This window comes from Cyberlindnera jadinii (assembly GCF_001661405.1).
Source record: "Cyberlindnera jadinii NRRL Y-1542 unplaced genomic scaffold CYBJAscaffold_13, whole genome shotgun sequence".
NCBI classification, from domain to species: Eukaryota; Fungi; Ascomycota; class Saccharomycetes; order Phaffomycetales; family Wickerhamomycetaceae; genus Williopsis; species Williopsis jadinii.
The window spans coordinates 216,639-234,843 of NW_017963664.1; the positions used below are offsets into that span (position 1 = coordinate 216,639).

The following is an 18,205-nucleotide window of genomic DNA, read 5'->3' on the forward strand; positions in this document are numbered from 1 at the left end:
CTCACCAGGCTCACCATATCGCATCAATCAAGCAAGCACTTGCGAACCACACGTCACACATTTTACTGGAACCTCTCTTTGAACCTCTCAACTTACATAGACGTCGTTGTACCTCCCGTGACCCCTCGGTTGGACCCAGGCAGGCAGGCAGAGGGAAAGTGGTAGGGGGACAGGCTGGAGCTAGGCAGAACACACAAACTCGGGGACAACAACATCAACAACAACACAGAGGCAAGCAGCAGGCCCAGCACCGTTCATAGAAGCACTGAGCACTACTGAGAACGACGCTCTGTGCCCATAGCTCATAACACGGCCTGACATTCCCCTTGAAGCGATGGACAGTGACAGTGAGACTGAGAATCCGTGGGTGGAGGAGGCTCAAGCTGTAGACAGCGTCCAAGATGAGCCAGACACAAATGAACTGATGCCACCTTTTGAAGGAGACAAGGGCAATAAACCAACCGCTGTTGAGTCTCCCTTGCTGGAGCCATCACGTGCTCAGCGACCAAGGGAACCTACTAGTCCGTCGAGGAAGATGTCGGATCTCCATGGATCGGCAAAGGACCTCATCTTTGGAGTTTGCATAGTGAACTTCCACCATCTCCGTGGACCAGAGGTTGAATATTCGAAACTAGCACATGAGGACTTTACCAAGGACGTGGCAGACTTATGGCCATATCTACCGTTCCAAGCATTGCCCGACGGTGCGCATGCGTTTGATGAAACGTTTGCCTACTTCACGTTGAGATTCCCCCTAGCAGATGATAAAGAGAGCACGCTGTTCGGCATATCATGTGCTATGAGGATCAATTCTCAGGACTTGTTGGAGAAGGACTCAGACGTGACGAGATCTTCAGTGCAGAAGGCCATCGTTGTGATACTGAGACAGCCTGTATACGGACAGATAAAGGAGAAGTTGAGCATTGTCACAAGGGCGTTCTTTGAACAGAAGAACTTCAATGATAGAAGCATAGTTGATGTTCTATATCAGAACTTGAGAGACATATACAACTCCGATGCTACGAGCGTCGATGAGAGTGAGTTCTACTCTGGTATATCTTTAAGAGGGTTGGTGAGGGATTTCAACAAGGACGTACTGGTGATCTTGAAGGCCATGCTATTAGAGAAAAGAGTGGCATTCTACTCCTCAAACCCAACCACTCTCTGTGTTACTGAGTTTGCATTCATCAGCTTGATACCAAACTTGATAAATAACTTGTTAGACTCTTCTTCTCCTGAGCTGGATAACTACTCAAAGACTCTAACAACGCAGACGAGCTTCCAGATGTCGGATCGAAACTCCGTATTATCATTTGCAGGCTTACCCTTGCAGATATTCGGAAAAGGTGGGTTGTTTAGCCCGTACTGTCCGCTACAACAATTTGATGATCTACGAAAGACTCCACACTACGTTATAGGGACCTCGAATGCCCTTCTCTTGAACCAAAAGGCGCAAATGTGTGATGTGTTGGTAAACTTGGATACGAGAACTGTGGAGATTGTTGACCAGACCCTGGTACAACCTTTACATCTTCCTTACTACGATAGAAAGTGGATGTCTCATGTCGCACAGGCTGTGGCTAAGTCATGGAGTGATAATTATTCGGCATTTCTGGGGTCTGATGATTATATCAGATGGCAATTCGAAGATTACCTCACCTCAATGCTATCAACGGTTAAGTTTGCAAACTATTTGGACAGGTTCAATGGAACTCTACCCTCAAGCGACTTGACCGCAAGAGAATACGACTCACATCAGTTGAAGAACTTCAACTTGGACTTCATCAATCTGTGGAAAAGTACAGAGAACTATAAACTGTTCAATACGCATACTGATGATCATATCTTTGACATCTTTGAACCTAAGCACGTTTATTCTGAGGAAGTCAAGACTCTAAGTGAAAAGTTTCAAATATTTAAGAATGAGAATACAAAGAGATTCGAAGAGTACAAGAAGAGTTTCAAAACAGCAACTTCAAAGGAGCATCAGGAGCATAACGAAAACGAATCATCAACAGAAAAGAACGTTAATGACAAGAAAAAGAACCAACCAACTACTACGAAGGGTATATGGAGTTGGTATACGGGTAAGAAAACCAATGAGTGAATGCTAATATCGCAAGTGGCTTTCTGTTTTTGATCTGGTCTTTTAATTTAGTCTAAATGTGTTATAAAACAGATATTCCTCCAAAGTCTTGATCTGGAGGTAATACAACTAATGGTAGTCTGCAGTTGAATTCAAAGCCAGCCAATGAATCCATTGCAAAGAAATATTCACCCGAGTTGTCCGAGTGGACGGAATGCTGTAGGTCTTCTTTAGTAATGATAAACTTCAGAGCCAAACTCCACTTGTTTTCAAAGATGGAGGTTCTAAACTGTGCTGTTGCATTCAATGGGATTGGAATGTCAATGGTTAGAGAATCGTACTTCATCACGGTGAATGACTCCTTATAATGTGGTATAAACCTGGTCGAATCCTGTGCCTCTGCAACGTAAAGGTCTCTAATTGATTCAACAGAGTCCAAAGAGACGAATAGCCCAGTTGTGCAGAACTCCTGTGAAGAAAGGTCCACAACGAGTCTGATGCATTCACCAATCTTGTAAATGGGTTTAGAGAATGTCAACGATGCAATCAATCTGGCATCATAATTGATAATATATTGTGACTGGAATCTCAAAATTTGGTTCTCCAACGTCATTCCATGCTGTTTTATGAGACGTGGTCTGTCCTCATCGATCTCACCCTTAATTATCAATGCCTCTGTGAATTGTGATATGTTATCCTTTACGTTTGAATTTTGAAATTCGTCAATGGTGAACTCTTCAACTTCTTCATCCGGGTTCTCGATCATATGAGAAAGCTTTTTCAAGAACTTATCCTTCTTATCACTCTGTGTCACTTTTGGTTGTGTTAATACTGTATTCTTGATCGTTTTGAAGCTGGACCTTCTGCCGTTTGGTGACTGTGCCTCAAACAGTTCGCTAAATAGCTTGTCTGATGGTAACAGTATGAAACTATCCAGCGAGCAAACAGGCTGATAACCATTTGAATCGAAATTCTGTACAACTGTTAATGGGAATTGTAAGATCTTAGGTTCCGGCAGGCTTCTATCAAATGAGGCACCAACTATTAGCCTGTAGTTGATGTTCAAAACCTTCCCCCTATAAGTTGGTGCTGAGACTCTTGGTAGTCTGCATTTGAAGTAGAAAGTTTGTGTAGTTGAAGGCTGTAGTTCAATTTCTCCAAAGAGTAAGGACTTTGGAGTTGCAAAGAACGGAATCATATGTTCTAACTCTTTCTTTTGGCCTTCATCCTGCGAATATAACCCATCTATGGGTTGATTAAAGAGCCCATAAACTTTGTCGAACAGCCCACCGTTTGGTGTTCTTGTGAGTTCTAGTCCATCAATTCCACCAATCTTGCCCGAGACTGTGCTACTCTTCTTCAAAAGATCCATCTTTTCCTGATCCATTACTTGGGGATCAAATGTGAAGAACCCGGATAGCTGGACGTAACCTGTGAGCAATTCTACAGGATTATGGACTGATTCATCGTGTAGTGATCCGTTTTCATCCACGTCCTCGAGGAAAAGCGATCTAGCAGCATTCGAGAGCTGTAGCGATAACCTCTGGCCCCATCCTGTACTCTTCTCCTCCGCATGTTGGGACTCCTCCGCGGTGTGTCTGTTAGGCTCAGGAGCCCTTTTGGGGCCCAGATGACGAAATCGAATGATGGCAGAGACCTCCTCGTCGGCAAACACCGGGTTGTCCTCGTAAACAACCTCAACTCTCACATTGTCACAGAGAAACTCATTGTGTATGGAATGGATATACATCGGGTTGATCAACAACAGACGACAACACAGGGAGGGTGTGAAAGGATTGAGGAGACTGCGAGTGACTGTGAGCGATCGTAAGCAACAAGTCTCAGGAGCAAATAACCCACTCTTGAGGGGAAAGCGATCAATAAACAAGTGTTTGTATGGTGTTCAAGGCCATTTAACCATGTGATTAATGGGACTAAAAGGCTACATCGAGACACGCACCCTGAGCCCAGTACGATGTCCGGGTTGGAGCATCACGTGCAGGATCACGTGATGTCCCGTGTCTCCAGCTTTCGATGCCAAAACTAAAGCAGGTCAAAACATCCAGACATAAGAGCCATATACCATAACTGGAGTTCCTTATATATACAACACCAATTGGGCCAACACGTGTCTGCTGAATCGCTTTCAATGTCCTAACCAATTTGTTTTCTCAGTTGCTACTTCATATTCTAGAATCTAAGGTGTGGAATTGATTGGAACACTCATTACTTAACACCCGAGTGGATTACTAAAACTGCATAAGTACGTAGTGCAGTGCCATACAAATGAAGATATACGTCATTGTCGCACAGTTCAAATACACCCGACACCTCGCCACTCAGAGCCACTACTATTGAATTGTATATAAAACGAGAAACATCACTTCTCTCCTTTTTGTTGATTTCCCCCGCAATTGAGTTCCGTAAGAGCATATACAACTGCAACAATGTCTGATCTAATCGGAAAGCCATTCCCTCCAGACTTCTACTTCAACTACGTTCCATATGACGAGGAGGATCAGAAGAACAAACTGTCGTGCAAGCTTCCAATCAGCTTTAAACTGAGCCAGGAGAACTTGAAAGGGAAGAAGATCGTTATCACCTCTGCGCCGGGTGCCTTCACGCCAACCTGTACCCTGTCCCATATCCCAGGCTACGTTGCAAAGGCCAAAGAGTTTGCAGACAAGGGTGTTGATAAGGTGTTTGTCATCACAAGGGACCTGCCCTTTGTCGGTGCCGCCTGGGGAAAACTGTTGGGACAGAAACCTCCGCTGGAGTTCGCGTCGGATCCAAGTGCAAAGTTCTCGCAGTCCATGGGCTGGACAAAGGATGGTGGTGACAACGGCGTGCTGACTGGTAGATACGTGATCGTTGTTGTTGACGGTATAGTAACGTATGCCGCTGAAGAACCTGACGCTTCCAAGGTCACTGTGTCGGGCGCTGCTAACGTTTTATCTAAGCTATGATCACGATCGTTTATCGTCTATAACGCCCCTTAATGTTTCTTGATATATCGCGTGGAAATCCATTAGTAGAGAGTAAAAGGCCGTTGATGATGGAATGTCTACTTAATCTCCGTGTAATGTGACACCCGCCTTCCTCCATTGGTGCTCTCCGTCGAGGGAATTACCACCAACAAGAGAAAGAAAAAAAACAAGAACGGGAAAAGGAACCCATTTCTCTACGGACGACACGAGAAGTGAGGAATGCAGAGACGATCGGTTCAAGAGATGACGACCCACTATGATCCAAGTATCAAGAAGATACTGCCACATAGTAAAATGTATACGATTCAGATTGGTAATGAGAGGTTCATCCTGTCAGGAGCATCTCTCTCTTCCGATGCACCTTCGTATTTCACCAATTACTTCTCGCAGAGTGCCAACAGTGACCAGGTGCTGTTTATCGATCGCTCCCCAAGGATCTTCCAATACATCTATTCCCATCTACAGGGTTATCACGTTGAAATTGACGATGCAGATACGTTTACTGGGCTGTTTTCAGATGCCCTTTATTACCACCTCCCTCAGCTGCGCCAACTGATCCTGAACTCTGACTACTACTATGCGAACATAGGAGGAGAGTCGATAAAGGTTTCAAAGAAGCTGCTCAGCGGCCGTGGCAACACGCCAAACTTCTTTACAGTGGCCAATGACTCGCTCTATAAGGACATTAGCGACATCATCACCGACATGAATTGGATTCGTCCGCCTCCACAAGCTGCGCCATCTTTGAACAGAAGTCCAATACTGTTCAAAGAGTTGGTCCATATGCTCCAAGGTGCTGAGCCTGAGATTAGATCGCCGGAGCACAGAAGGTCGTTGATCAAAGAGGCAAAGTACTATAGGTTTAACGCACTGGCGGAGAAGTTACAAAACATAATCGAGGTGTATAACCCATTCACTGGTGCCCAAGAAATAGCAGTGTCACTGGATAGTATCAATCCTGAGTGTCTGGTGTTGCAGCCGGGACATTACGTCTGCTATAAGAGGAAATACACAGAGGAATCACCAAAAGTTTTACTAATAAGGATAACAAAACCTGAAGTGTCGTGGGTCGGTGACACGGCTTTGGTATTCCACAACGAAACTGCAAACAAGATACAGTCGCTATTTCCTGGACTCTTGAGCCCAGATAACCAGTACCAATACCAGTCAAACCAACTCGCATTCACTGCAGACTTGAAGAATGGAATCACACAGGACCAATGTATCTGTATTACGGAATGCCTTATAAGGCTACAGGTTCAAGGAAGAGGGTTGGAACTCATTGTCAATAAGGCTTGTGGAACAGAAGCTGAATGGGGGTCTCTGTTATTCACCTGAGTTTATAAAACTTCCTCCAATGCTGGTTAATTAGGTCTAACTGTTAATACCGTAGAAATGATTCAATGATGCGGAACCCCACAAAGGATGAGAAAATATGTAATCAACGGGCCAATGAATTGAAACCAATTAGCACAACAATCAGCCATGGTGGGCTTAGGATCTCCATGCCTTCATACGTACAAATGATGTTTTGCTGTGTCTTCACACTGTGGAAATGGGGCTAGAAGTTATGTCACGAGGAAACGGAAAAGAGCCTAATTCTCGGAGCTCGGACGCAACTTCCCAATGAGGAATTTCAACAACACTTCGGCACATTCGAAGAGACAGGAAAAAAAAACATTGGTCCAAAACTAGGGGAGCACGAAGCAAGAGACAAAAAAAAGAGTACAAAAATAATGTCGGACATGCAACTATTCGAAAAAGTTTTCAATGCGGTCCCAAATTAGAATCACCTCCTGCTCGATGACAACGTCACCTGTGCATTGCGTTGGCCAGAAAGAGAAAAGGTTCCACTACGGAATGTTAACAGTGAGACGACCAAAATCCGCTTTTGAATAACAGCAATCAAACACAAAACTACACAATATGATACTACAAAACGTTTTATAAAACTACCCAAATTAGAATCCCTTTAAAAACGTTACATAAATATGACAAGTGGTATCAATTTTGTTTTGATGTGCTTAGAACAACAAAGCAACACCGGCAGCAACGGCAGCGAAAGCTGGAAGGGCCTTGACAGCAGCACCCTCGTAAGAGGTAACGGAGTAGGTAGTACCGTTAGCAGCAAGGGTGGAGGTCTCAGTAGCGTGGACAGTAGAAGTCTCCTCAGTAGCTGGAGCCTTGGTGGTTGGAGCAACGGTAGCTGGAGTCTCCTCGGTGGAGAGTGGGCAGTAGGTAGTGTACTCAGTAACAACACCCTCGATGGTCTCAGTGATAACAGTGACACCGGTGGTGACTGGAACCTCGGTACAGACCTCGTCACAAGAAGTGATGGTGATGACGGTGGTGGTGTTAGAGTAAACCTCAGCAGTAGAGGTAACGTTAGCGTAGTCAGCAACAGCGACGGAGGCAATGGCAGCAGCGGCAGCGAAAGTAGAGAATTGCATTATGATCGAGCGAATGTAAGTAGTTGGTTGATGAAGAAGGGGAAAAAGAGCAAAAGCTGAATTGTTGAAAAACAGGATGAAGGCCTGCTCTTATAGTTTTTTTTTTCTCCTTCTGATTGATCTTAAGGGGGAATCAATTCATCAATCTATATCAGTTCAAGGTATGGTTGTACATACTCGCATATGGCAAATCTCTCTCTGGACTGTACATATGTTGTTTACACTTCTTCTCGCATGAGTTTTTATGCAAGACATGCACGAAAATCCCTGTGGTGTACGGTCCTCTTTCCTTTTTGGGCGCGCAGCCTTCTCAAAAGAGTAAGACGGGACACATGGGCTGGTGAAAATTTTGTCCCAAAGTTTTCCATGCTTGCAGTTGATAAGACGAAAACATCAGAAGCGGAAGCAACAACAGAGCAGAAAATAGAAAGGCTGTAGAGTCTTACTCATGGGAGTTAGAAAATTTTTTCCAGTAACGCTTAGAGGTTGGAATCTGGATGTTGGCTCGGAAGTTGCCCTCTTCAGCTGTTCACCAAATAAAATTAACGCCATTATGTTAACGTTCCGGTGTTATGGTTGTCTCTATTTTAGGAAACTGTCGTAATTTTTTAAGTTTGCTGGTCTGAAGGGTTGTTAGAATTCGAGAATCCATCTGTAGATGATGGGATCGGAATACAGTTAATCGTAATGAGGCATGAACCAACAATCACTGATTATGATCCAAGATTATCTTCCGTTTGAGAAGTGCTAGGGCCATTAGCCGTGTTAAAACTTTTGTGATCACGAAGCTTACACTAGTATCAATTAACTTGCGATTTTTTCCTTTTGTTGGAGCTACTTGGTCGCCGCCCGTATTGTTCACTAGTTTCCCATTCAAAGCTATCGCTCTTCTTTGCTAACTCGTAGTATTAAGTGTATACATATGAGACCTTAGTGCTGACTACTCACCAAACCTCCATGGACTATAGCCCTTTCAGTACTCAACGTACACTTGATGATAGATCCGATGGCTGGATAGCCCTACCAAGGCTTTCCGCCTAAAACAGCTAGTACACGGCTCGTTGAAACATGACACGCGGGTACGGTGTCAATAAGTTACAAATGTTCAACTATTCAAACCAGCGCGTGTGATCTGATTTGCTTGGTGAAGAGACCCAGCACTCTCACCTGCGTAGGGATGTCTTAGGATGTTCTCAATGCCCTTTGCACTGCATATCCCTCGTCCTGTATAATATTCATATGTCTAAGAATAGAAACGTCTGTCTCCTCTGGGCGGTGAAATTCTAACCGTACTGTCATGTCTGTTCCGAGCAGGGGAAACAAAATTGGAATCTACAGCAGTATATTCGAAGGAAACAACTGTGTCCAAGACTACTGATTATTGGTTGAGTCGCTAACCCATACATATTCTTTGGATCTACGTTATATCAACGTTTAGATCTTGGGAATGTTAGGCATCCAAAGTCAATCAACAGTTTTTACCCCCTCAGCGTCTCTTGAATATCTCGTCTCTTTTTGCCTTTTTTTCCAAGGCGGCAACTTCAACCAGCAAAAATTTGCAGCTTTGTTTTTCTTCGTTTTTCCTGTTCAGGTCGCGTATGTTGCTGGACATGACTCTTTTGGGGCGGCCGTGTGCCGCACGATTCACACTCACAAAGCACAAATCTAAGCGGGACACATATCTACACAAGGTTAAAGTTTCGACCGTGGAAACTCCACCAGCCTTGACGCCCTCGTAAACACCGCGAAGCTTAAATCCTTTCGGCTTACCCAGCCAACAGGATTAGAAACGTTGGCAGTGTAACAAACTTTAAGCTTCTTATCCAGAACTCCTTTGCAAAGGACTTTAGCCATATGGCGCACTTGGTACATTAAATGATAGTCTAAACTACTTAGTGGCAGGTAATGACTTGAAAGTCATACCTGAGCCAGCTTAGAACACTATGTCTATTGGTATTTCACAAGTTCGGAAAACCTATCTATTATCATTTACTCATGCAAGTACCAATACATTCCACACTGTGTTTGTACAAGAAGGGACCATTACATTGAACGTGGGCTCTGTGGGATCACATGGACAAGCGGACAGCTAAAGGTTAGAATTCTACTTAACCGTAGTTACATATGTATAGAACAGTAACAGATCATCATCATCAACACACACGATCCACTGTGAACTTTGATCGCCGCATACGAATTAGCAGCTGACCGATTGAAGCTGGGAAATGAACACCGCAGCCCAGTAGGTACCACATTTGCGAAAAAAACAATCGGACAAACGCCCAGCGCAACACATCGCATGTACGTTTTTTGTCCGAACAGTTCGGAGAGACATCATGACCACATATGCTCAGGGCACGGGTAAATCTGAGAACAGGCTCCACTACTGTACAGACATGAGCCACATATGGAGGGCTTCCATGGATAGCACTATACCTAGGGAATTAATTCATAGTGGAGCTGGTGGACAATCAAAGGTCAGTTCAATGAAATTACAATTTGATGGACCATATGTTTGACAAGCCCTTCAAAACACAATAACTGTGTTCAGAGTACCGCGTTTGTCCTGTCCCCTCGTGTTTTAGAGTTGAGTCTGACCACCTGAGTGCTGTAAACTTCGAGACCATGATCATTTGCCCTCTCTCTGAATTCCGCGCGTCTCTTTTGTTATTGTTTTTCCCAAATTGGATGCCTTTCGACAAATTTTGAGTGAGTCGCGATCGGCGGTGATCAAATTTAACCATACATGAGCTTATCCTTGATAAAATGAAAACATAGAACCATATGATTTGAATGCGATCGCTCTGTTAGCTGCCCGTGGTTTGTCAACCTTGTTGTGGTCTCAAAGAACCCCAGTATCATGTTGCTGTCAAGACCTTCAACTTTGATATATACAAACTGAGGATAATATTATCACTCAAGTCAAAGACAAAACAATGTGTGACATTGCGCCTGTTAGCTGATTGATAGACTTAACTGGGTCAGTTTTGTTTCTCCTTCCTTCAAATTCAGGAGCCTACGTAGTGAATGTCAATTCTTCCCCCTAAAGCCCATAGAGGAGCCTAATAGCCCATCACCACAGCTAAGCTTATCACGTTTGCATGTGTACATACCCACACTACAACGTTCTAGTACATGATACATGGTTTTACAAAAACAAAACAAGAAACATAACTGTAGTAGCATCATGGTGGGTAAATGCTTGTAGCGTAAAGGCGGACCCAGAGTCGAGAATGGTATTCAAAACAATGCGTCGATCAAAACAAAACAGTTGTACTTCTGAATGGAGCATGAAAAATTCTGTGTGGCCTGCCTGTTTGTTTGTGGGAAACTACAATTCCATTGCCTAGCATCTGATATTTGGACCTATCCGATTGCCCTATCGTTGTATGATCAATAATAAATGAATATTGAGAAATTCGGTTCACCAACGGATCGAAGTGTAATCATCAGTCAGGGCGTTATCAAATTGGTCTGTATAAGAACTTAGTCAAGGCATTTGAAAGAGCTGATCTAGAATTCTAAACGCCGGTGTGATTGAAATCAAAACATGAACTATCTTCTCCATGGCAACAAGTCTTTGATCAGTGGCAACGGGAAAACAAACAAAGCCTTTGGACAAACTTTGCAAAATTTGTAAACACGCGGACAAACGCGTAAAATCCCACAGTGTACATGGGGCTGCAGCATGTTTTTGCTCGGGACGAAATCCCCTCTCTCTCCACATGGGAATAAGATCATGGTTTGAATAGAATGTGTAATACTGGTTGTAATACAATAAGAAATCGCTGAATTTACCTAGATAATCAAATTCTACGTAGTGCACTTGACATTACTGGTTTTTTAAACGTTTAAAAAGATTGATTTTGAAGTTTAAGGAGAATTTTTCAACTATAAGTTTACAAATCAATAGAGTAAAATTTCAGAAATAAAATGGACATGTCTATTTTTTCTTGAAACAGAAAATATCTGTTAAAAAGATGTTGAAAATGACTAACTCTTCTTGGGAGACGTATAGTTAACAATATAGACGATCAGTTATCATGGTATGAAACGTTGAATGCGCCACTAAACAGTCCCAACTCGGTAGTCCAAGTGAATACATAACCGTTATAAACTTACTTCATTTTGTACGTTATACATGGATTAACGTTATAAAGTGAACGCATGAGCCTTTTGCACAAGTTATATGCATAATGATACAATGATATCTAAATTGTTTACATAGTGCGTTTTCACTTCATAACCGTGCCCAATTGCACTAGCACCAGTAATGCGGTTGCGGAGGGGAGGAGGAAGCGGGTTTATAAACATCCGAACACCTAGGAGGCAACACTTCAACACCCCAACACCCCAACACCCCAACACCAACGTAAACCTTAACCCGTCGAATGCTGAGCCCTTTTCTCTTTTTCCCCCCTTCTTCTTTAAAACAGCATTTTGACCATTAATTGTTGCTTTGGTACTTGAAGTTGATTTGAATTCCCCTGGTATTAACACCAATTGTTGTCAATAGATACAGAAATTGTGACATTTTTGGGCAAAAAATACACACCAGTTATTCTCTCGTGATTCCACATAATACCACACTTGTTGGCTCCAAATAGCACACGAAAGTTAACGACATTGACACTTCAAGGGCAACAATAGCTGTTAGCAACGATGTCACAGGAAGAATTCGTCAGAACACAGATCTTTGGTACGGTCTTTGAGATCACTAATAGATATACAGATCTCAATCCAGTTGGGATGGGGGCGTTTGGGTTGGTGTGCTCAGCCAGGGATAAGCTTACAGACCAGAACGTTGCTATTAAGAAGATCATGAAACCGTTTTCCACACCAGTGTTGGCTAAGAGAACGTACCGTGAGCTCAAGCTGTTAAAACATCTACGCCATGAGAACCTGATCACCCTTGAGGATATATTTCTATCACCATTGGAGGATATCTATTTCGTCACGGAGTTACAAGGTACTGATTTGCACCGTTTGTTAACGTCTCGTCCTCTTGAAAAGCAGTTCATCCAGTACTTCCTCTATCAGATCATTAGAGGGTTGAAGTATGTCCACTCAGCCGGTGTCATTCATCGTGATCTGAAACCTTCAAACATCCTGATCAATGAGAACTGTGATTTGAAGATTTGCGATTTCGGACTCGCAAGAGTCCAAGATCCACAAATGACCGGTTACGTATCCACGAGATACTACAGGGCTCCAGAAATCATGCTGACATGGCAGAAATATGATACAGAGGTGGACATATGGTCTGCTGGTTGTATATTTGCTGAAATGATTGAAGGTAAACCTCTGTTCCCAGGTAAAGATCACGTCCACCAATTCTCTATAATCACAGAACTGCTGGGAACACCACCAGCAGACGTTATCGATACAATCGCTTCTGAAAACACCTTGAGATTTGTCAAGTCATTACCTCATAGAGACCCTGTTCCATTAACCGAGAGATTTAAAGGTGTTGAGCCTGAAGCTATAGACCTTTTGGAGAAGATGCTCGTGTTTGACCCGAAGAAGAGAATCACCGCTGCTGAGATATTGGAACATCCGTATCTGGCACCTTACCATGACCCTTCGGATGAGCCAGTAGCAGAGGAGAAGTTTGATTGGAGTTTTAACGATGCTGAGTTACCAATTGACACTTGGAGAGTGATGATGTACTCTGAAATTTTGGACTTCCACCAGGTGGATAACATGCAACAGTGATGTGAAGAGAAGGGGAAAAGGAGGAATTAATGTGTTACTATGTAGCTTAAAGCTTTCTTTTAACAACGAACGGTACAGCTGTAGAACATGGAGGAAACCAAAAATTACTCTTTAAATTTTGACTGTTCAGGTCGTTTCAAGCATCCTTGCCATTGTCGTCAGATTCGTGTGCATTCACGAGGGAGTAGAACAACCCATCCTTGTTCTTTAACAAGTTCTCTGGGGTATCAAACTCCTTGATTTCACCCTTTTCTAAAACAACAATACGATCACTATCCATGATGGTGTTTAGTCTATGCGCAATCGTCAGGATTGTTCTATCTTTGAATTCATCTCTGATGGTCTTTTGGACAATCTCATCAGTTTCAACATCAACCGCAGCAGTCGCTTCGTCCAAAACCAATATTGTTGATGGAATCAACAAAGCCCTGGCAAGACACATCAGTTGTCTTTGCCCAACTGATAAGTTGGATCCTCCTTCACTGAGCTTGACGTTCAGTCCTTCATTGGAATCACTCATTCCGACAATGTGGGATTTCAGATGTGACAGTTCCAGTGCATTCCATATTTGTTCATCGGTGAATTGATTTGTAGGGTCAATGTTTTCCCTAACAGTGCCTTCAAACACCTGGGAATCTTGAGGAATGATTGACAGCTTATGTCTAAGATCTTCCAAACCAACAGTCTGAGTTGGAACACCATCAATGATAATTTCACCACTTGCGGCTTCAATGATTCTAAACAAAGCCAGCGTCAAAGATGACTTACCAGCACCAGTTCTTCCAACGATACCAATTTTCTCCTTCGGATTAATAGACAAGTTGATGTTCTTCAACACAAGGTCTAATCCTTCTCTATAACGTGTGGAGTAGTTCTTGAATTCAATCTTACCGTGCTCTGGCCACGTGGATTTTGGACGTGGCTCAACAATTTCTGGTGCTTCAGGTTTCAAGATGCTATATTCCTTAACTCTCTCCACTGCAACAATGTTAGTTTCAACCTCAACAGTCATTCTGACAATCCAATTCAAAGATTGGGTGATCTGAAGCGAATAAGAAACGGACAAACCAACAAGACCCGCCGAAATAGTACCAAATTTCAAAGTGAAAATGGACAAACCTGCTGCTGCCAGGATAATCACAGATCCTATGAACTCCAATCTAACAGCTAACCAACGGTTGGAGTTGACAGTAGGAAAGTAAGCACTCATGTTATTGTCAACGTGTGATTGGTTGATGTGCTTGAATCTATCCTGTTGTCCGAAACCTCTGATTGTGGACGTTCCTGTAATTGTTTCCTGGAAGTGTGCAAAGACTGGAGAACGTGTAACAGAGTCCAATCTTCTCAATTCACGAGAAGTTCTCATATAATACTGCTGGTAGTTCATATAGAGGAACAACAAAGGAATAATGATCAGAATAAATTGCCATGTAGAATAACAAATGACAAGAATGGTGAAACCGACCTTTAAGGAGTTTGCAACAAACTGTGCAATAGTTCTTGCGAGCACTTCATCAATCTTGTAAATATCATTTGAGAATCTGTTCAAAATTCTTCCAATTGGAGTGGTCTCAAAGAATTGCATTGGGGCTCTCATCACACTGTCAATCATATCAGAATGCAACTTCTTCGAACCTTCAATAGAACAGTATTGCCACAGGGTAATCATTTGGAATATGTAAACAAGGGAAGTTCCAAGACCAATTACGAAATAAATACCCAAATAGATCCATGCATGTGGGTTGGAGTGATCATCACCGTTAATTTCAGACCAGTATTTTAACCAAACGGAACTGACAATACTAAGGATTTGTGCTGCAATTATTGCACCCAAACAGAGGCAACAATATCTAGGATTACAGGCTTGGATATAATCCTTGTAGACAGACCATTTCACTTTGCCTTGTTCACGATGTTCCTTACGTTCCTGTGCAACATCATCGTCAGCAAATCTGATCGACTTGAGAGTCACAGAACTTGCTCTTCTTAAACTTAACGCATCGGATATATCTCCAGCCTCAGAGGATTCTTCAGAGACCAAATTTTCCACGTCAATTTCTTCTTCTTTAAACCCTTCACTCTCAGCTTTCTTTTCACCGTATTCGGTGATGAGTTGAGACAAAACAGAGCCCGGTGCATTCATGATTTGATCATAGGTACCTTGTTGGGTGATACTTCCATCTTGCATAAGAGTGATGTTATTGGCAATAGAAAGAACGGAAATCTTGTTTGTAGCAAGGACTTTGCATTTTGAGCTTAGCAAGCCCTGAGGACCCAAAACGTGGTTCACAAGGTGCTTACCAACATGTTCATCAACCGCAGCTAAAGGATCATCGAATAAGTAGACGTCTGCTCTGGCATAAACGGCTCTTGCCAGGGAGATTCTGGCCTTCTGACCTCCAGAAAGAGAAATACCCTTTTCACCGACGAGCGTGTGGTCGCCATCCTTTAGGATGGCAAAATCCACAGTCAAAGCGCACGCTTTCACAGTCTTTTCATAAAACACAGGATCATATCTATGACCAAAGAGAATGTTCTCCCTGACTGTACCGTTCATAATCCAAGGAACTTGTGCAACATAGGCAATTTCACCATGAATAGTGACAGAACCATTAATTCTATTGAGATCACCCAAGATACTCTGGATCAAAGCCGATTTACCAGAGCCGACTCTACCTACAATACATGATAGTTCTCCCTTCTTGGCCACAAAATTGATTTTGTCCAAGGCAATCTTGTATTCTGGCTTACGTTGCCATAGGAAAGTACCATCTTTTATCTCCACAGAGACATCACCAACTCTCTTTGCCTTCTCTAAATGTGTGACGGCATCTGGTTGCAACTCTTCAGATCTCAAAAATGATGACAATCTGCCAATAGCGACTTGAGCTTCGATGAAAGAGGTGATCGCCATTGGGATAACGGCCAATGGGAATTGTAACAAGTTGAACAAAGTTAGAGCTGGGAACACCAAATCAGTGGTCAGTGGTTTATTCTCCAACCAGATAAATGCTGCAAATGTTGAACAAGACACTAAGAAAGGAGCCATCATCCATTGACCACTCAAGTATGCTTGCACCTTACTCATCTTGATCAGATTCTTCAGTTCCTTTTCATTTCTAACATGGTTTAGCTTAGCCTTGTAAGGCTTTTCCCAACCATATAACTTCAAAGATTTTATATTGTTAAGAATTTCTGCGATGACACGAGTTCTCTCATCTTTATTTTTCATCTGGGATTTTTGCAACGTTTTGATATATTTTGTAAAGTAAGAATTCAAAGGAATGAGGATTAACATGACAACAACACCAACCCACATAGAATTTCCCAACAAGCTGTGTAATGAAACCAAGCATAAGATGATTTGGAATGGACCAGACCAAATGATTGACCCCACATTGGATAAATCAGCCAATCTCTGGGTATCAACGGACATCAAGTTGACGATATCACCAGTTGCCTTTTCACCTCTAGCCTCGTTGGACAGTTTCAATGCCTTTTTGTAGATGGTGGCAATCAAGGATGATTTGACATTCATTCCAACGTTAAAGATATTCCAAAAGTACTGATGTAACAGAGCAGTTTGAGAAACTGAGATAATAAACATTGCAATAACCAACGAAACACCTCTAGTGATTGGCTGTGATTGTTCATAGTTATAGACATTCACGAATTGAATCAAATATCTCAACATCAGTGGTTGAGAGAATTGTAAGATGTCTTGGATGGCTTTGAACATTCCGCCTAACACGATACGTGGACCAAAAGTCACCAAAATAGACCAACCCAACGAAGGATTAGATTTTTTCAGCTGTTTATTCCAGTGTTCTTCGAAAACTTCTGAGAGGTAACCGGACTTGAAAGAACGAGGTAGAGGTGGCAAATCATCCTCGGTCAGATATTGCTTGTAACCCAGCTTCATCAGCGGGGTCATCCAAGAGAATGTCATCACAGAGAACACATCTGCATTGTCGAATGGGTTTTCCTTATCCACTGGGTGATAAGTTTGCGGCTTGATGGGCATCCAACACACCAACAGCGTGAACACCGCGTTGACGAAGAGGAAGACCTGAACGGTGAAGTTATCGTGAACTTCATGTCTCCACAGCATGTTGAGCATCTTTAGGAACCCCAAGAATGCGCTGAAGAACCAGTAGAGCAGCATAACCGTCGACGTGATCTTTGAATAGACGTAATCGAGATGGTTCAAGGCCACACCAAGCAACAAGGCGGCAATTTGTAACGATGACTGTATGAAATCAACGTTCAAGTACGAGTCCAGAGATGGAACCAAGTTGTAAGTATACACAGCGGCCAACGACAGCTGGAACAAGACGAGGATCATCCTGGCATAGTAGCTCCAGTTCTTTCTGTACTTCACGCCCCTGGCGCCTGTGATGCGACGGATATCGTGGATCGCAAGCACGATGAACAGCGCGTTCAACGTAGACAGCAGCGCTCCGTTGAGGAAGCACATCGTCAAGTCAGCATACACCGGGGAAACCGGGCCCCAGCCCTCTTTATCATCACACACAACGTCACAGTACGAGCTGTTTCCGACAGAAGGCTCGACCGCGTAGCTAACACCCACAGCGGCTCTCTGCTGAGCCTGCTGAGGATGGCCATCAACCACATCTTCACGTAGCGGCAGCTGGCCAGGACCAAAGGACCCCAGCATTTGGCCAACGGCGTCCTTTCCAGCGAAAAAGAGACTCATCGAACAGAGTAATTGGACAACTTGTAAACACTGAATTCACCGGGGCTTTGTTACAAGGAGAGGAAGAAAACAGTGCACAAAGACAGAGAGGAAACAAATACCAATTTGCCGCTGATGAAGTAACAAGAAGAATTACCACACCTTACGCATAAGCGCGCCGGAAAAGTTACCGCATTGGGAAGTTCGCGGAGTTAGCTGAGACTTGACCCATTGGTTACGTAATGCGATGTTACAACTACGAGGAAGTACA

General features: G+C 43.2%; 7 protein-coding genes across 7 annotated transcripts; 4 read left to right on the forward strand and 3 right to left on the reverse strand.

The window, feature by feature from the left end:
• The first annotated feature begins 245 nt into the window (after positions 1-245).
• CYBJADRAFT_168978 (uncharacterized protein) lies at positions 246-2,245 on the forward strand. The gene has a single exon (XM_020215583.1). It carries the CDS (start codon positions 335-337, stop codon positions 2,105-2,107), a length of 1,773 nt encoding a protein of 590 aa, XP_020068992.1. The 5' UTR covers positions 246-334; the 3' UTR covers positions 2,108-2,245.
• Positions 1,866-3,984, reverse strand: RGP1 (Rgp1p). Its single transcript, XM_020215584.1, has one exon. The coding sequence runs from the start codon at positions 3,834-3,836 to the stop codon at positions 2,169-2,171; it is 1,668 nt and encodes a 555-aa protein (XP_020068993.1). The 5' UTR covers positions 3,837-3,984; the 3' UTR covers positions 1,866-2,168.
• Positions 3,985-4,533: 549 nt separating this feature from the next.
• AHP1 (thioredoxin peroxidase AHP1) lies at positions 4,534-5,052 on the forward strand (the record flags this gene model as incomplete). The annotated part of the gene is made up of 1 exon (XM_020213811.1): positions 4,534-5,052. The coding sequence occupies one exon, from the start codon at positions 4,534-4,536 to the stop codon at positions 5,050-5,052; it is 519 nt and encodes a 172-aa protein (XP_020068994.1).
• Positions 5,053-5,325: 273 nt separating this feature from the next.
• MRX16 (Mrx16p) lies at positions 5,326-6,030 on the forward strand (the record flags this gene model as incomplete). Its single annotated transcript, XM_020212343.1, has 1 exon — positions 5,326-6,030. A coding segment is annotated over one exon (705 nt), but the record flags the coding sequence as incomplete, so codon positions are not given.
• Positions 6,031-6,970: 940 nt separating this feature from the next.
• Positions 6,971-7,618, reverse strand: CYBJADRAFT_25727 (uncharacterized protein). Its single transcript, XM_020217611.1, has 4 exons — positions 7,500-7,618; positions 7,380-7,439; positions 7,125-7,343; positions 6,971-7,096 (listed from the first exon to the last, which is right to left on the reverse strand). Exons 1-4 carry the CDS (start codon positions 7,521-7,523, stop codon positions 7,055-7,057), a joined length of 345 nt encoding a protein of 114 aa, XP_020068996.1. The 5' UTR covers positions 7,524-7,618; the 3' UTR covers positions 6,971-7,054.
• A 4,351-nt stretch (positions 7,619-11,969) lies between these two features.
• HOG1 (mitogen-activated protein kinase HOG1) lies at positions 11,970-13,309 on the forward strand. Its single transcript, XM_020215585.1, has one exon. The coding sequence runs from the start codon at positions 12,186-12,188 to the stop codon at positions 13,236-13,238; it is 1,053 nt and encodes a 350-aa protein (XP_020068997.1). The 5' UTR covers positions 11,970-12,185; the 3' UTR covers positions 13,239-13,309.
• Positions 13,310-13,374: 65 nt separating this feature from the next.
• On the reverse strand, positions 13,375-17,916 carry YCF1 (ATP-binding cassette glutathione S-conjugate transporter YCF1; the record flags this gene model as incomplete). The annotated part of the gene is made up of 1 exon (XM_020212913.1): positions 13,375-17,916. One exon carries the CDS (start codon positions 17,914-17,916, stop codon positions 13,375-13,377), a length of 4,542 nt encoding a protein of 1,513 aa, XP_020068998.1.
• Positions 17,917-18,205: the final 289 nt, after the last annotated feature.

Bases quoted from the DNA above. Each gene is read 5' to 3' on its own strand.
- HOG1 (XM_020215585.1), top strand. From the start codon at position 12,186: ATGTCACAGGAAGAATTCGTCAGAACACAGATCTTTGGTACGGTCTTT.
- CYBJADRAFT_25727 (XM_020217611.1), bottom strand. From the start codon at position 7,523: ATGCAATTCTCTACTTTCGCTGCC. The intron at 7,440-7,499 runs GCTGCTGCCATT...TCTACTGCTGAG, and splicing joins AATTCTCTACTTTCGCTGCC to GTTTACTCTAACACCACCAC. The intron at 7,344-7,379 runs GTTCCAGTCACC...GTTATCACTGAG, and splicing joins GTGACGAGGTCTGTACCGAG to ACCATCGAGGGTGTTGTTAC.
- CYBJADRAFT_168978 (XM_020215583.1), top strand. From the start codon at position 335: ATGGACAGTGACAGTGAGACTGAGAATCCGTGGGTGGAGGAGGCTCAA.
- RGP1 (XM_020215584.1), bottom strand. From the start codon at position 3,836: ATGTATATCCATTCCATACACAATGAGTTTCTCTGTGACAATGTGAGA.